Source organism: Oncorhynchus nerka, linkage group LG7 (genome assembly GCF_034236695.1).
Source record: "Oncorhynchus nerka isolate Pitt River linkage group LG7, Oner_Uvic_2.0, whole genome shotgun sequence".
Lineage (NCBI taxonomy): Eukaryota > Metazoa > Chordata > Actinopteri > Salmoniformes > Salmonidae > Oncorhynchus > Oncorhynchus nerka.
In genome coordinates, this window is record NC_088402.1 from 61,729,583 (window position 1) to 61,747,208 (window position 17,626).

Genomic DNA, 17,626 nt, shown 5'->3' on the forward strand with positions numbered 1-17,626 from the left:
GGACAAAGATTCATTTAATTCATCATTCAATTAATATACAGTACAAGTACAGTAGAGTACATGTTATCATTCAGGTCCTGACCTGGATATGGTGTGCGTCCATAGCTGATGATCTCGGTCAGTAGGATGCCAAAGGACCAGACATCTGATTTGATGGTGAAGGAGCCAAAGTTGATTGCCTCTGGGGCCGTCCATTTGATAGGGAACTTTGCTCCTTTTAGGGAACAAGAGTAGGCTTACTTACTCTACCTTCTACTGCACCCTGCTGTCACTGATAGAAAATACAGCTTGTCTTTTTCTATTCAAACTCTGTTATTTATTCAGTCCCACAGAACTCACTCTAACACAATGATATATATATATATATATATATATATATATATATATCTCTTCATTGTTCCCTGACTTCCCTCTATCAAATTCGAATTCCAAACCACACCCAGATGTAAAAGCTCCCTTTCTCTACTACGACTGTCCTAATATTTGCTAAATCAGCTGTTATGTTACAGTTATTAATGAACCATTATATGGCACAGACATGTTCCCCAAGGGGATAATGCTTACCTTCCCTGGCTGTGTACTCATTGTCCTCGATGATTCGAGCGAGGCCAAAGTCAGCAATCTTGCACACCAGAGCCTTCGAGACCAGGATGTTGGCGGCACGCAGGTCTCGGTGAATATAGTTCCTCTGCTCGATGTAGGCCATTCCTTCTGCAATCTACGGACAAAGACATGGTTAGATGTCAGAAGACAATAGAAAAGGGGGCATTCCAAACATACTTATGTGTTTGTTCACTTGGCAAAGGATCATAATGAAAGTATTCAGACCCCTTTTTCCACATTGTGTTACGTTACAGGCTTATTCTAAAATGGATTAAATAAAAAATGTTCCTCATCAATCTACACACAATACCACATAATGCTAAAGCGAGAAAACTGTTTTTTTCTAAATTTCGGCTTTTTTATTTTTATTTTTTACAAATAAAAAACAGAAATACCTTATTTACATAAGTATTCAGACCCTTTGCTATGAGTCTCAAAATTAAGCTCAAGTGCATCCTGTTTCCATCGGTCATCCATGAGATGTTTCTACAACTTGGAGTCCACCTGTGGTAAATTGAATTGATTGGACATGATTTGGAAAGGCACACATCTGTCTATACAGTATAAGGTCCCACAGTTGTCAGTGCATGTCAAATCAAGTCTGAGCAAAAACCAAGCCATGAGGTCGAAGAAATTGTCCGTAGAGCTCCCAGACAGAATTGTATCGATGCACAGATCTGGGTAAGGGTACCCAAACATTTCTGGAAGAAGTTTGGAACCACCAAGACTCTTCCTAGAGCTGGCCGCCCGGCCAAACTGAGCAATCGGGGGAGAAGAGCCTTGGTCAGGGAGGTGACCAAGAAGCCAATGGTCACTCTGATAGAGCAGTTCCTCTGTGGAGATGGGAGAACTTTACAGAAGGACAACCTTGTCTGCAGCACTCCACCAATTAGGCTTTTATGGTAGAGTGGCCAGACGGAAGACACTCCTCAGTAAAATGCACATGACAGCCTGATTAGAGTTTGCCAACAGGCATCTAAAGGACTCTTAGACCTTGAAAAACAAGATTCTCTGGTCTGATGAAACCAAGATTGAGCTCTTTGGCCTGAATGCCAAGCATGACGTCTGGAGGAAACCTGGCACCATCCCTACGGTGATGCATGGTGGTGGCAGCATCATGCTATGGGGATGTTTTCAGCAGCAGGGACTGGGAAACTAGTCAGGATCGAGGGAAAGATGAATGGAGCAAAGTACAGAGAGATCCTTAATGAAAACCTGCTCTGGTGCGCTCAGGACCTCAGACTGGAGCGAAGGTTCACCTTCCCACAGGACAATGACCCAAAGCACACAGCCAAGACAATGCAGGAGTGGATTCGGGACAAGTCCCTGAATGTCCTTGAGTGGCCCAGCCGGAGCCCAGACTTGAACCCGATCGAACATCTCTGGAGAGACCTGAAAATAGCTGTGGAGCAACGCTCCCCATCCAACCTGACAGTGTTTGATGGGATCTGCAAGGAGAATTGGAGAAACTCCCCAAATACAGGTGTGCCAAGCTTGTAGCGTCATACCCAAGAAGACTCAATGTTGTAATCACTGCCAAAGGTGCTTCAACAAAGTACTGAGTAAAGGGTATGAATACTTATGTAAATGTATATTTTTTCAAATTATTATTTTGGATTAAAAAATTTTGCTTTGTCATTATGGGTTATTGTGTGTAGATTGATGAAGGATTCCCCCCCCCCTCCATTTTAGAATAAGGCTGTAACGTAACAAAATGTGGAAAAAGTCGAGGGGTCTGAATACTTTCCGAATGCACTGTATCTGCTGTTTTCACGTCTCATTTTTTAAAATCTCAAGCTGCAAAGTAAGTAGCCTCCCCTTACGAGACAGGATTTTGCCTACCCCTTAGGATCACCTATATGATGATAAAATAAGCAGTCATAAAAACAATGATACCAATAAAGATAATTGACTTTCAATTAGCAAATTATGTTATTTACAAGCACTGATTACTCCAATACCTACTTAACTGGGACAATATTTCCTTCCCAACATAGTGGGATCATCTGGGTTCCCTTTAAAATCACAACTACCAGCAGGCTTTATTTTTCACCACTCTCACACACACACACACATATATAGACACACATTGACTGACATATGCTGTTATAGAACTTGATTAACCTAACCTGTGTACCAATCTCAGCTTAATAATATAACAAACATAACCAAATCTGTCATGGTAGATTTAAATCTGAACAGACTGATCCAACAATGTCTTCCTGTTCCCCTGCTCTTTCAGTCTTTCTCTCTCTCTCTCCATTCCATTTTGATATCTTCCTAGTTTTTCAAACCTCTCACCTACAATCTACATACAACAGATGGCATAAACATACCTAATCACAGATAAGCATACGTTTATACGTTTGACTTTTCTCTAAGGTCCTCTTTTTATTTGATTGAAATAAATAAAAAATGATGCCCCCTATATTTCCTCTCTGTATCTGCAGCAACAGTTGTAAAAATGCAAATACTGTATGATCAGGTTCAAACTGATATTTTGAACTGTGTCCATCTATTCCTTGTAATACAATGTGTCAATAATCATAGTAAAACATATTCTTAAAATATTCAAAGCAAAAAAATTGTTCAACAGCAAACATTGGCATAAAGAATTCGAATTACAAACATGTGCTGCCCACACACCTTCTTCTGCCAAGCTAAAGACAGATTTGAATATTGAAAGGCTACCCACAATAGGAGAAACATGGGCCACAGAACAAAGGCAGGATCGGCACGAGACCACAAATGAGTGTTTTGATGATGTCGGTAAATGGACATAACGAGACCAAAGCATTTTCCCTTCTGCAAAAGAACTGCTGTAGATGACTTGGAGAATATAAAACCATACAATTCAACAAAACCCGAACTGACAGTATACCGTTTTTTTTTTCAATCGATTTGGTGCATTTTTCAGATGTAAGTGGTGCATTTTTCAGATGTAAGTGGTGCATTTTCAAAACTCTTAAGTACAAAACTCGAAACTGATAACACTTATAATGCTGTCTTATGTTCAGAACCTTTGATTGTGCATCCATTTGTGTTGAACACATTTTGGTTTTACGTGAAATACCATGATAACATTTTTGTTTAGTCACCAATACACTCACCATTTAGCCATTTCAACTAACCTTTCATCCAATAGCAAAAAATTCACGATACATTTTTCAAACGGTTGTTTTTGAAGTGTTGAATAGAAGGAATAGCGGATGGTAGATATAGCTATTACTTTAACTATTTGTTTTTTTCAACCATATTGTTGTATCTAATGGTAGGATGTGAGAAATATGTCAATCTCACAGTTTCATTATCCTTATAGAGTACATAAGTAGAACAAATGAGCAGAAATAGGGGAATTATGGGGGTATTGTAAGGCAATAGGCTACAGTAAAAAGGTATTTGTGTAGCACGGTGTGTGAAGGCCATTTCTACCCCATGCAGCATTGTTGTTCAAGATCACCTTTTCTATGTGACTTGGCAACTGATACAGCATAACCTTTCTCTCTCAGCTTGACCAAACTCATCAACTTACAGTAGATCAATGAAATTCAGATAACGAGTGGAATATATTGTTACGGTTTTTATCAATCGCTATGGCGCATTTTTCAGACGTGGTATATTTTCTAAACTCTTAAGTACACTGATAAGCCCCCTATATTATATTCAAAACCTTTTGATTATGCATTCTTTGGGGTTTCACACATTTCCCCCCCTGAGTCATTCATGAAAAAGAAAATGTTCTGTGAAATTCTGTTTAGTCACCAAATCATCAGAGGCTCACCATTTAGTTATTTTAACTACCATTTCTCCAAAGCAGAAAATACAATATACACATTTTTGAAGTGCTGTGAATAGAAAGAATAGTAGATAGGAACATTTAATAAATAATTAGTATCCAATGCCAGGTTGTGAGCATGTTGAGAAACATGTCAGACTTACAGTTCCATTATCCTTATACAGTAAATACATAGGACACATCATCACAAATAGGGTATTGTAAAACAGTTGGCTACTCTAAAAACGCAGCACGTTGTTGTATGCCATTTCTGCACCATGCAACATTGTACAAGATCCCCTTTACTACGTGTTAATGTCTATGGGTGTCTACTAGCATGCTACCTCTAACTTCCTTCATACTAGACACAGAGACTGTGTGGTATCCACAATTTCATCTGACTCTGGGGAAGTAGATAAAGGGCCTCATTGCCAACATCCCGAAGTATCCCTTTCAGCCTTGGCTGACGGTAGGTGAGGGCAGTGCATCCTGTATACACACAAACTATTTCCCTTGACGACAGCTCTGCTCTGCTTCGCGAAGCGCAAGAAGTATGAATGCCCTGACTTCTGCAGAGGCCGCATCTCAGTAAATGCTGTAAGGCCAATGCAGATGGCAGAATGACCATAAATTGGCTTTTACTGTAACATTAGCAAGCAGTTGCTTATCTACAGTTTGTTGATAGTATGACCCTCTGGAGAGCATCTACAGATGAAGAATCTGGATTATCCAAATAAAGTGTGACCTGTTTTTTTATCGTCACAAATGAGATTTTTGACAGTTTGGAGCACAGTACCACTTTTATTCCATGGCAGGGATCCGGACTACTATGCAGCTGTGGCAAGAGCACATTTTACACAGCCTGTCCACAGGTCGCATAAACAATGACTGATAGGCAGCTTAGCCTACACTTCTTCAATTCAACCATTATTGAGGTTAAATACACCTACACATCTGTGAAAGGCCATTCACAACAAGCACAATCCGTAAAGCGCAAATAATTGAGAGAGCAGCAGTGTGATTCATATAATTGATATGTAAATATCAATAATAGGCCTAAGTGATATCTGTACCGCCCGTAGGCAGTATTGGGGAATATCCCGCTCAGCCACACCACCCTGCTCGCGCACATGCCACATTATTTCTGTGGGCACAAGCATTGTTCATGACACAAACTGTTCACACCCCTCTTGTTGCCCGAGACCCCTCTTGTTGGTCGAGAGAACATCTATCAGGTTTAAAGCTTGTTTCCTGCAATTCTACACTTTTCCATAGGGCACAGAGAAAATGTTGCAGTTTTATAGCAAATTTTCTTACAATTCTATCAATTTTGCCATGTCTAATGTGTATTCATGTGATATTTGAGTGACTCGGACATTACTACAAAATCTATCGGCTAAAAATCAAGCTAAAAAACATTAGCTGACATGGGCTAGTTGATCTGGACATTTCAGACAAGTTATAAATAGCTCTCTAAGGTCTGCAATGACTGACATGACCAGGGGAAAGCTGATGATTCACTATCCAATTTCGAAATTGCACATTGTACTACAACAACTTTCAAGAGTAAGTTGAAAGCTGGACTGAGTTCCTGAAAAACAAAATCTAATAATAAATTGGACTGTAGCCTACAGAAACCTATTCCTGTGCTTTTCCCACAATCCATCAAACACATTTGGTGTGTCATCATAGTGGTTTCTGACTTGTGGTCAGACTATCAGGCGGAACAAACTTAAAACTTGTTCCTTTATCAATGCTGATTTGAATGTCATTGAGAAAACAGAAAGTTGTCATAAAGTCTTTTAATTACGCAAACATCTTTTCTGAATTTAAAAGTAATCCTAGAAGTAATCATCTAGTTTTTCAAAAGTATCTTTAAGCTGGTTACAGTTTTTTTTGCTGGTAACATAACGGATTACAGTTAGTTTTTTGTAATCAGTTACATATAACAGATTACATGTCATATGTTACTCCCCAATCCTGTACACAACCCAGGTATTTCAGCAGTACATTGTAGCACTGATAAAGAATGATTATGATTTTACAGCCACCCCCATATATTATTTGGTTTTACCTTCCAACATAAATTGATGTAAAATGATACATTTGAGGTAAAAATATCAAATTTGACAGCAGACAAGAAAATCTTATAGTTAATTGAATATTGCATTTTGAAAGTAGATTGAATATCTGTCCAAATTGAAAGAGTGATTTAGTGCAGTGACCAAGTGACTTTGTGATTTTTTTTTTTTGTGTTTAGAGTTGTGAAAATGTACCACATACTTGTGAAAATTGCACCAGTGATTGAAAAAAAACGAACTGTGAGATACAGAAGCTGAATCTCACCTGTGCACTGAAGTCAATGAGTTTGGGGAGCTGCACACGGTTGCCCTCATCACTCTTCAAGAAGTCCAGCAAACTGCCTAAACACGCACACACATACACACAAACAGAATTCAATGACAGAAATACACTGACAGGAAATGTACTGTACGGTAATGTAAATGTGTACAAAATGTCAAACTGTAGTGTTCATACCCTTTTCCATGAACTCTGTGATGATGTAGATTGGTTCCTCTTTGGTAACCACAGCGTTCAGACGGACCAGCTTGTCGTGCTGCAAGGCCTTCATCAGGTTTGCCTCGTCCAGGAAAGCCTCTACCGACATGGTGCCAGGCTTCATGGTCTTCACTGCCACCTTGGTGTGCTTGTTGTATGTAGCTACAGCAAAAGACACAAAGACAACCAACATTAGCCAACCACATTAGCCAACCACATTAGCCATGCTCAGTTCACAGCTCACAGCAAGAGGTTTTCAGAATACGTATAAACTTATTCTGATCTCCCAGTAAGGGTCCAAGCATAACCTTCTCAGAATGTTTGAGTAACTCACCCATCCAGACCTCTCCGAATTGGCCAGCCCCGAGCTTCCTATCAAGTTTGAGGGACTCCCGAGGGATCTCCCAGGCATCCTTCTCCCAGGGCTTCTGGGGCTTGGGACTGAGGCAGGGGCTGGTCAAGGCCTGGCACAGACCATCTCCCTGCTCTATAGGAAGCAAACACATCCAATGAGAGTAAGACATCCACACACAATGCTCTGAATCAAACAGGACATTAACTGAATGTATTTTTTAACTGTACATAACACACATTAATAAACACATAGAAAGTAAACACTGCTGGAGGCCATATAGACCATGTGCCCATATTCAGAACAGGCAGCCAGCAGAGGGGGCTGTTTACCTCTGTCACCATCCGCTTTAGTAACAGTGACGGCTGGCTTGACAATCTGGACCCTCTATTTCTGAAACTATCCGCCGCCATTGTCGCAACCCCTATAACCAGCCTGCACACCTCTCTTTCATATCGTCTGAGATCCCCAAGGATTGGAAAGCTGCCGCAGTCATCCCCCTCTTCAAAGGGGGAGACACCATGGACCCAAACTGTTACAGACCTATATCCATCCTGGCCTGCCTATCTAAGGTCTTCGAAATCCAAGTCAACAAACAGATCACTGACCATCTCGAATCCCACCGTACCTTCTCCGCTGTGCAATCTGGTTTCCGAGCCGGTCACGGGTGCACCTCAGCCATGCTCAAGGTACTAAAGGATATCATAACCGCCATCGATAAAAGACAGCACTGTGCAGCCCTCTTCATCGACCTGGCCAAGGCTTTCGGCTCTGTCAATCACCATATTCTTATCGGCAGACTCAGTAGCCTCGGTTTTCTAATGACTGCCTTGCCTGGTTCACCAACTACTTTGCAGACAGAGTTCAGTGTGTCAAATCGGAGGGCATGTTGTCCGGTCCTCTGGCAGTCTCTATGGGGGTGCCACAGGGTTCAATTCTCGGGCTGACTCTTTTCTCTGTATATATCAATGATGTTGCTCTTGCTGCGGGCGATTCCCTGATCCACCTCTATGCAGACGACACCATTCTGTATACTTCTGGCCCTTCCTTGGACACTGTGCTTTCTAACCTCCAAACGAGCTTCAATGCCATACAACACTCCTTCCGTGGCCTCCAACTGCTCTAAAACGCTAGTAAAACCAAATGCATGCTTTTCAACTGTTCGCTGCCTGCACCCACACGCCCGATTAAGCATCACCACCCTGGATGGTTCCGACCTAGAATATGTGGACCTCTATAAGTACCTAGGTGTCTGGCTAGACTGTAAACTATCCTTCCAGACTCATATCAAACATCTCCAATCTAAAATCAAATCTAGAGTCTGCTTTCTATTCCGCAACAAACCCTCCTTCACTCACGCCGCCAAACTTACCCTAGTAAAACTGACTATCCTACCGATCCTCGACTTCGGCGATGTCATCTACAAAATAGCTTCAATACTCTACTCAGCAAACTGGATGCAGTTTATCACAGTGCCATCCGTTTTGTTACTAAAGCACCTTATACCACTCACCACTGCGACCTGTATGCTCTAGTCGGCTGGCCCTCGCTACATATTCGTCGCCAGACCCACTGGCTCCAGGTCATCTACAATTCCATGCTAGGTAAAGCTCCGCCTTATCTCAGTTCACTGGTCACGATGGCAACACCCACCCGTAGCACGCGCTCCAGCAGGTGTATCTCACTGATCATCCCTAAAGCCAACACCTCATTTGGCCGCCTTTCCTTCCAGTTCTCTGCTGCCTGTGACTGGAACGAATTGCAAAAATTGCTGAAGTTGGAGACTTTTATCTCCCTCACCAACTTTAAACATCTGCTATCTGAGCAGCTAACCGATCGCTGCAGCTGTACATAGTCCATCGGTAAATAGCCCACCCAATTGACCTACCTCATCCCCATACTGTTTTTATTTATTTACTTATCTGCTCTTTTGCACACCAGTATCTCTACCTGCACATGACCATCTGATCATTTATCACTTCAGTGTTAATCTGCAAAATTGTAATTATTCGCCTACCTCCTCATGCCTTTTGCACACAATGTATATAGACTCTTTTTTTCTTTTTTTTCTACTGTGTTATTGACTTGTTTATTGTTTACTCCATGTGTAACGCTGTGTTGTTGTCTGTTCACACTGCTATGCTTTATCTTGGCCAGGTTGCAGTTGTAAATGAGAACTTGTTCTCAACTAGCCTACCTGGTTAAATAAAGGTGAAATAAAATAAAAATATAAAATCCATAGAGATAGATAGAGAAGTCTAGTTGGATTTTTGCATGGACATTGCCATAGAGTACCACAGTATGAGTCATAATACCCATATAACCTAGCGGTCAAAAAAGGAAATGGTTCCAATCCTTTTTCTACCATTCATTTTTCCCATAGTGGATATTATGAACACTTAAAATAAGGGCTGTGTTTCGTGTAGGCTTACCCTGGCGTGAAGTTTTGATAACCGTCTAAATCTTCCTAGGTCAAGGTGATTTTTACCAATATATTTGCCTGTACTTACCCCCCAAGATGAAATGCTAATTAGCTGCTAATGTGGCTATCATAAAGGACTACAAATGCCATGATGATCTGGATGAGACTGCCAAATCGAGGCAAAGGTAAGAATCTCTGGATTACCAGAGATCATTATCTAATGTTAGCTAAATTTAGAAATTAATAAATTGTCCAAATGTATTTAAATGGAAAATTCTGTTAACTGTCTTATGCAAGTTTTTTTTACACAATGCATTTTAGCAAAGGTGGCAACTAGAGATGACGTTCAGGAGCTTGCAGGGATTTGTAGTCTTACATGATGTCTACTTTGACGCTAATTAGCCATTTTGAATCTGAGAGTAAATAGAGCCGAATACATTGGTAAAAGTCACATTGTCTGAGAGAGATTTACATGCTTATCAAAACGTCACACCAGGGTAAGCCTACACAACAGCCCTTATTTTGAAGTGTTTGTAAAATTCCCTTTGGGAAACATTTATGGTGGGAAAAGGATTGGAACCATTTCCCTGTTTGACCTCAAGGTTTTCTCAGTATTATGTGCATTATGACACCTCCACTGTGGGGCTATAGAGGGCTATCTATCTCTATGGGTGTATCCCTGTGTATTATGGTGGTCTGGCCATGCTGTTGGCACTCACTTTTATAGTGGCTGACCAGTTCCTGCAGGTTGTTGAAGGTGATGCGTGGAGAGATGTAGAAGCCACCGTTATCCAGTGTACGGATCTTGTAATGCTTGACTGTGTCTCCTGATTGGGAATCACTGTCCCTTACGGATAAGGAGTAGCTGCCTGTAGTAGGACGGAGAGAGGGTGTTAGCTTGCTAAATGTGTACACGTTTGTTTGTATGTGTGTATGTATAAGAGCTTTTTAACTTGCTCACCCTTGGTGGTCTCACTGTCACGGATCATGAACGATCCCGTTTTGTTTGCTGACGCTAGCAGCTGCCTCTCTGCATCTTTCCTGCTCACTCCTTTATAGAACCACCTGGATGATGGTACATTTATTTCACACTGATTCCTTTGAGCAGCACTACTCATAAACTATTCACACAGTGCACTGATAAAACACTTACTCTTCGGTTTCAAGTCTGTCTATGGCTACATAGTTATTGGGGATGTAGCCTTCCTTGCCTGTGCTAATTAACTGTGCTCTCCACCATTCTCCAGATCTAGAGAGAGAGAGAGAGAGAGAGAGAGAGAGAGAGAGAGAGAGAGATGTGGGTATAGGTAAGCTATACACTGCTTTGTATGGGTAATGATGTATCTTGTTTGTGTGTAAATATCAGGTACACTCACTCCTGTAAGATTTTAAGCTTGTCTCCCTTCTTGAAGTCCAGGTCTCCATCATTTACACCCTCATAGTCATACAGTGCAATGGCAATGCTCTCAGTACCTGGAGGGGGCAGAGAACATAAGTGTGTGTGTGTGTGTGTGTGTGTGTGTGTGTGTGTGTGTGTGTGTGTGTGTGTGTGTGTGTGTGTGTGTGTGTGTGTGTGTACGCATGCACATATGACATATGACAAAGAAATATGACACTTGTGGGTGACATCGTGTGCAACTTTACATTATTAATACAACAACAGTGCCTTGCCTGGGTCACTTCATGTCTGACTGCTTTACTGTTATAGCAGTGGAGAGATCATCTCTGCTGTCCCGTGTGATCAGGCTCTGAGTGGTCTATTTCAACCCACACACGCTCACTCCTTTCACCCTCATACATTATGTGGCCTCATTACATGACAACAAACGGTAATCCATTTTAGACACACAGTGTGTAGTGTGCTGCTCAAAATACAGTGTGATACAGTAATAGTTCCTCCATCACAGACTCAAGTAAGCAATGTGAGTACAGTAACTTTTCTGCGTTATACTCACCATTAGAGGGGACTGGAGGGGCAACGGTGATGGTTCTGTTCTGTAAAGACAATATGAGAATTAGGAGAACCATGAGAAATGTAGTATGGAACATAGTATATTATAGTTGTAGTATAGTATGGTTGGGAGAAAGTGAATGAGACAGAGAATGAGATGTGTGGTCAATGACAGACTAAGCAAGAGTGAGATAGACTGACAGAAAATAGGAATGTAAGTAAAACAGAAATAGAGGAGAGACATTTCAATTCTGCCACTAAATGTCTGTTCAATGATCGCAAACACATTTCTGCGCTTGTTTGTTGTGCTACTTCCTCTTCCTCATTCTAAATAACAGCCCTGAGTCACATCCCTGCTACTGTAGCACATAATGTTCTGAGAACCAGATGTTTCTTAGAGCTTAGAGAGAGCCTGGTTGTCCTAAAGTTATTTTACATACAACCTTCCCACAAATGTCTGGGATTGGTGCAGGATAGTTGCTTGGCTTTGGAAAATTTTCAGCACATTTAAGGAACTTGACAGAAATTTTCTTAGTATTTCATTACTTTAACAGAACATTTCCCAAAAGTTTAAACATGGTTACATTTCATATCAATTTTGGTAATGTTCTAGGAACATTATCTAATCGGTTTGACATTGGGAATGTTCTCAAATAGTTCAGAGAATGTTACAAAAAATTATATTCTTCTGTGGGAATTTCAGTACTTCAGCATAACGGTTCTATTTAAAGTCATGTTATCAAATTGTTCTGAGAACGTTAAGAAAACTTTCCATAAAAAACACAAGAAATATACATTCCATTCTCAGCATCAACAAAACTCTCTGTATCCTCTATTTTGTTAAGTGTGTTCAGGTGTGTTCGCCGTGCCCACTAATTGGCCAAACCTGATCTTATTGAGTGCTTTTCCCTTTGAAATAGGGTTTGTTTGAATAGACTAAAATTAACAGCTTTGTATGTTTAAAAAAACATGGCATGCTAGCTCCACGCTGGTGGATTAATTCCATGGATAGAGAACAGAAGATTATAGGTTTGAATCTCACTGATGCCATGTGTTTGCATGATGAACGCCCAAGTAATTTCCATGCGTCTTATCTGCGCTTGGAGTTCAAGAAAGTTTACCCCAAATAAGCTATCAGAGTTATTAAAAGAAGTTTTAAGGAAATTCTTATTTACAATGACGGCCCAACAAAAGACAAAAGGTCTCCCGCGGGGACGGGGGCTGGAATTAAACATAAATAAAATATATCTATAGGACAAAACGCACATCACGACGAGAGAGACAACACAACACTACATAAAGAGAGACCTAAAGACAACAACATTGCAAGGCAGCAACACATGACAACACAGCATGGTAGCAACACAACATGTTACAAACATTTGTTCCCACAACCAATGTGAAACCAAAAACATTTGTTCCCACAACTTCCAAGGAACTAGATGTGATAGCTGGGTTTACAATTAACACACATGAAGTAATGACCACCCCAGACACCAAAGGAAACCTACTTACAGATCAGTATCTTGCTCTTGGCAACAGAATAGAGTCTAGCAGTAATAATAATAATACCCCCCGGTGTTCACTCACAGCCTTGGTCCCTGTGGTGGGGTCTTTGACGTAGTGGGTTGTCTGAGTCTGGTTCAGAGAGTCATCATTGACCACACCTTTGCTGCTGGGATCCTGCTGCCCCTTGGACCCCACACAGCCCATAGTGGAAGAACCTAAAAATGTGTTATTTAAAAAATATCAGTCAGAATACAATGTCTGTTCACTACATTTGGACTGGTAACGCAAGGTGGAGAGAGTGTAAAAATGGCATCATAGCAGTGCTAAGTCAATGTATTATGAAGTGTTTACTACAAGATACTGTATGGATATACTTGCCTTATGCTCTGAGGGTGACCGTTTACTGTAATATTTCCCATACAGCTGTTACACAGCTGTTTAAAAGCTACAAAATGCTCAATCATAATCACCAGAGTGACACCCAACTACAAACACGCAGCCTCGCCCTTGGGCCAGCAGGTTAAAACATTTGCTAATGGTGATTGGTGGCATGAAGAGCTTTTCCTTTTCAACTTACACCAGTCATATGGTCTGTGTAAAATATTTAGACAGGGGTAATTATTTTGATTTAATAGAGTCTATGTATTGTTCATCTCTGTTGAAATAAACAGATGAGCTGCAGTATTAAAATGAAAGGGAAAGGGGGATGCCTAGTCTGTTGTACAACTGAATGCCTTTAACTGAGACGTGTCAGCGTGAAAGAGCGAGAGAGAGAGAGAGATGAAGGGAAGAAGTCTGAGAGATACCCTTACTCTAACCTAACATAATTAAATTTGTAAATATTTTTTATTTTATTTCACCTTTATTTAACCAGGTAGGCTAGTTGAGAAGAAGTTCTCATTTGCAACTGCGACCTGGCCAAGATAAAGCATAGCAGTGTGAACAGACAACACAGAGTTACACATGGAGTAAACAATTAACAAGTCAATAACACAGTAGAAAAAAAGGGGAGTCTATATACAATGTGTGCAAAAGGCATGAGGAGGTAGGCGAATAATTACAATATTGCAGATTAACACTGGAGTGATAAATGATCAGATGATCATGTACAGGTAGAGATATTGGTGTGCAAAAGAGCAGAAAAGTAAATAAATAAAAACTGTGGGGATGAGGTAGGTGAAAATGGGTGGGCTATTTACCAATAGACTATGTACAGCTGCAGCGATCGGTTAGCTGCTCAGATAGCAAATGTTTGAAGTTGGTGAGGGAGATAAGTCTCCAACTTCAGCGATTTTTGCAATTCGTTCCAGTCACAGGCAGCAGAGTACTGGAACGAAAGGCGGCCGAATGAGGTGTTGGCTTTAGGGATGATCAGTGAGATACACCTGCTGGAGCGCGTGCTACGGATGGGTGTTGCCATCGTGACCAGTGAATTGAGATAAGGCGGAGCTTTACTCTAGCATGGCCTTGTAGATGACCTGGAGCCAGTGGGTCTGGCGACGAATATGTAGTGAGGGCCAGCCGACTAGAGCATACAAGTCGCAGTGGTGGGTAGTATAAGGTGCTTTAGTGACAAAACGGATGGCACTGTGATAAACTGCATCCAGTTTGCTGAGTAGAGTGTTGGAAGCAATTTTGTAGATGACGTCGCCGAAGTCGAGGATCGGTAGGATAGTCAGTTTTATTAGGGTAAGCTTGGCAGCGTGAGTGAAGGAGGCTTTGTTGCGGAATAGAAAGCCGACTCTTGGTTTGATTTTCGATTGGAGATGTTTGATATGAGTCTGGAAGGAGAGTTTGCAGTCTAACCAGACACCTAGGTACTTATAGGTGTCCACATATTCAAGGTCTGAGCCATCCAGGGTGGTGATGCTAGTCGGGCATGCGGGTGCAGGCAGCGATCGGTTGAAAAGCATGCATTTGGTTTTACTAGCGTTTAAGAGCAGTTGGAGGCCACGGAAGGAGTGTTGTATGGCATTGAAGCTCGTTTGGAGGTTAGATAGCACAGTGTCCACTGACGGGCCGAAAGTATATAGAATGGTGTAGTCTGCATAGAGGTGGATCAGGGAATCGCCCGCAGCAAGAGCAACATCATTGATATATACAGAGAAAAGAGTCGGCCCGAGAATTGAACCCTGTGGCACCCCCATAGAGACTGCCAGAGGACCGGACAGCATGCCCTCCGATTTGACACACTGAACTCTGTCTGCAAAGTAATTGGTGAACCAGGCAAGGCAGTAATCCGAAAAACCAAGGCTACTGAGTCTGCCGATAAGAATATGGTGATTGACAGAGTCGAAAGCCTTGGCAAGGTCGATGAAGACGGCTGCACAGTACTGTCTTTTATCGATTGCGGTTATGATATCGTTTAGTACCTTGAGTGTGGCTGAGGTGCACCCGCGACCGGCTCGAAAACCAGATTGCATAGCGGAGAAGGTACGGTGGGATTCGAGATGGTCAGTGACCTGTTTGTTGACTTGGCTTTCGAAGACCTTAGATAGGCAGGGCAGAATGGATATAGGTCTGTAACAGTTTGGGTCCAGGGTGTCTCCCCCTTTGAAGAGAGGGATGACTGCGGCAGCTTTCCAATCCTTGGGGATCTCAGACGATATGAAAGAGAGGTTGAACAGGCTGGTAATAGGGGTTGCGACAATGGCGGCGGATAGTTTCAGAAATAGAGGGTCCAGATTGTCAAGCCCAGCTGATTTATACGGGTCCAGGTTTTGCAGCTCTTTCAGAACATCTGCTATCTGGATTTGGGTAAAGGAGAACCTGGAGAGGCTTGGGCGAGGAGCTGCGGGGGGGGGGGGGGGGGGAGCTGTTGGCCGAGGTAGGAGTAGCCAGGCGGAAGGCATGGCCAGCCGTTGAGAAATGCTTGTTGAAGTTTTCGATAATCATGGATTTGACGGTGACCGTGTTCCCTAGCCTCAGTGCAGTGGGCAGCTGGGAGGAGGTGCTCTTGTTCTCCATGGACTTTACAGTGTCCCAGAACTTTGGAGTTGGAGCTACAGGATGCAAACTTCTGCCTGAAGAAGCTGGCCTTAGCTTTCCTGACTGACTGCGTGCATTGGTTCCTGACTTCCCTGAACAGTTGCATATCGCGGGGACTATTCGATGCTATTGCAGTCCGCCACAGGATGTTTTTGTGCTGGTCGAGGGCAGTCAGGTCTGGAGTGAACCAAGGGCTGTATCTGTTCTTAGTTCTGCATTTTTTGAACGGAGCATGCTTATCTAAAATGGTGAGGAAGTTACTCTTAAAGAATGACCAGGCATCCTCAACTGACGGGATGAGGTCGATGTCCTTCCAGGATACCCGGGCCAGGTCGATTAGAAAGGCCTGCTCACAGAAGTGTTTTAGGGAGCGTTTGACAGTGATGAGGGGTGGTCGTTTGACTGCGGCACCGTAGCGGATACAGGCAATGAGGCAGTGATCGCTGAGATCCTGGTTGAAGACAGCGGAGGTGTATTTGGAGGGCCAGTTGGTCAGGATGACGTCTATGAGGGTGCCCTTGCTTACAGAGTTAGGGTTGTACCTGGTGGGTTCCTTGATGATTTGTGTGAGATTGAGGGCATCTAGCTTAGATTGTAGGACTGCCGGGGTGTTAAGCATATCCCAGTTTAGGTCACCTAACAGAACAAACTCTGAAGCTAGATGGGGGGCAATCAATTCACAAATGGTGTCCAGGGCACAGCTGGGAGCTGAGGGGGGTCGGTAGCAGGCGGCAACAGTGAGAGACTTATTTCTGGAGAGAGTAATTTTCAGAATTAGTAGTTCGAACTGTTTGGGTATGGACCTAGAAAGTATGACATTACTTTGCAGGCTATCTCTGCAGTAGACTGCAACTCCTCCCCCTTTGGCAGTTCTATCTTGACGGAATATGTTATAGTTGGGTATGGAAATCTCTGAATTTTTGGTGGCCTTCCTGAGCCAGGATTCAGACACGGCAAGGACATCAGGGTTAGCAGAGTGTGCTAAAGCAGTGAGTAAAACAAACTTAGGAGGAGGCTTCTGATGTTGACATGCATGAAACCAAGGCTTTTTCGATCACAGAAGTCAACAAATGAGGGTGCCTGGGGACATGCGGGGCCTGGGTTTACCTCCACATCACCCGCGGAACAGAGAAGGAGTAGTATGAGGGTGCGGCTAAAGGCTATCAAAACTGGTCGCCTAGAGCGTTGGGGACAGAGAATAAGAGGAGCAGGTTTCTGGGCATGGTAGAATATATTCAGGGCATAATGCGCAGACAGGGGTATGGTGGGGTGCGGGTACAGCGGAGGTAAGCCCAGGCACTGGGTGATGATGAGAGAGGTTGTATCTCTGGACATGCTGGTTGTAATGGGTGAGGTCACCGCATATGTGGGAGGTGGGACAAAGGAGGTATCAGGGGTATGAGGAGTGGGACTAGGGGCTCCATTGTGAACTAAAACAATGATAACTAACCTGAGCAACAGTATACA

General features: G+C 42.5%; 1 protein-coding gene across 1 annotated transcript in view; it reads right to left on the reverse strand.

Annotated features, from left to right (window-relative positions):
* Positions 1-17,626, reverse strand: part of LOC115132122 (tyrosine-protein kinase HCK-like) — a 28,173-nt gene that overhangs the window by 4,107 nt on the left and 6,440 nt on the right. Inside the window, exons 2-12 of the mRNA XM_029664383.2 lie at positions 13,253-13,386; positions 11,667-11,706; positions 11,088-11,184; positions 10,865-10,960; positions 10,673-10,776; positions 10,431-10,580; positions 7,272-7,424; positions 6,917-7,099; positions 6,725-6,801; positions 565-718; positions 83-214 (exon numbers count right to left, since the gene is read on the reverse strand). Of these exons, the coding sequence (XP_029520243.1) occupies positions 83-214; positions 565-718; positions 6,725-6,801; positions 6,917-7,099; positions 7,272-7,424; positions 10,431-10,580; positions 10,673-10,776; positions 10,865-10,960; positions 11,088-11,184; positions 11,667-11,706; positions 13,253-13,375 (1,309 nt within the window). The 5' untranslated portion in view covers positions 13,376-13,386. The remainder of the gene's footprint in view (positions 1-82; positions 215-564; positions 719-6,724; positions 6,802-6,916; positions 7,100-7,271; positions 7,425-10,430; positions 10,581-10,672; positions 10,777-10,864; positions 10,961-11,087; positions 11,185-11,666; positions 11,707-13,252; positions 13,387-17,626) is intronic.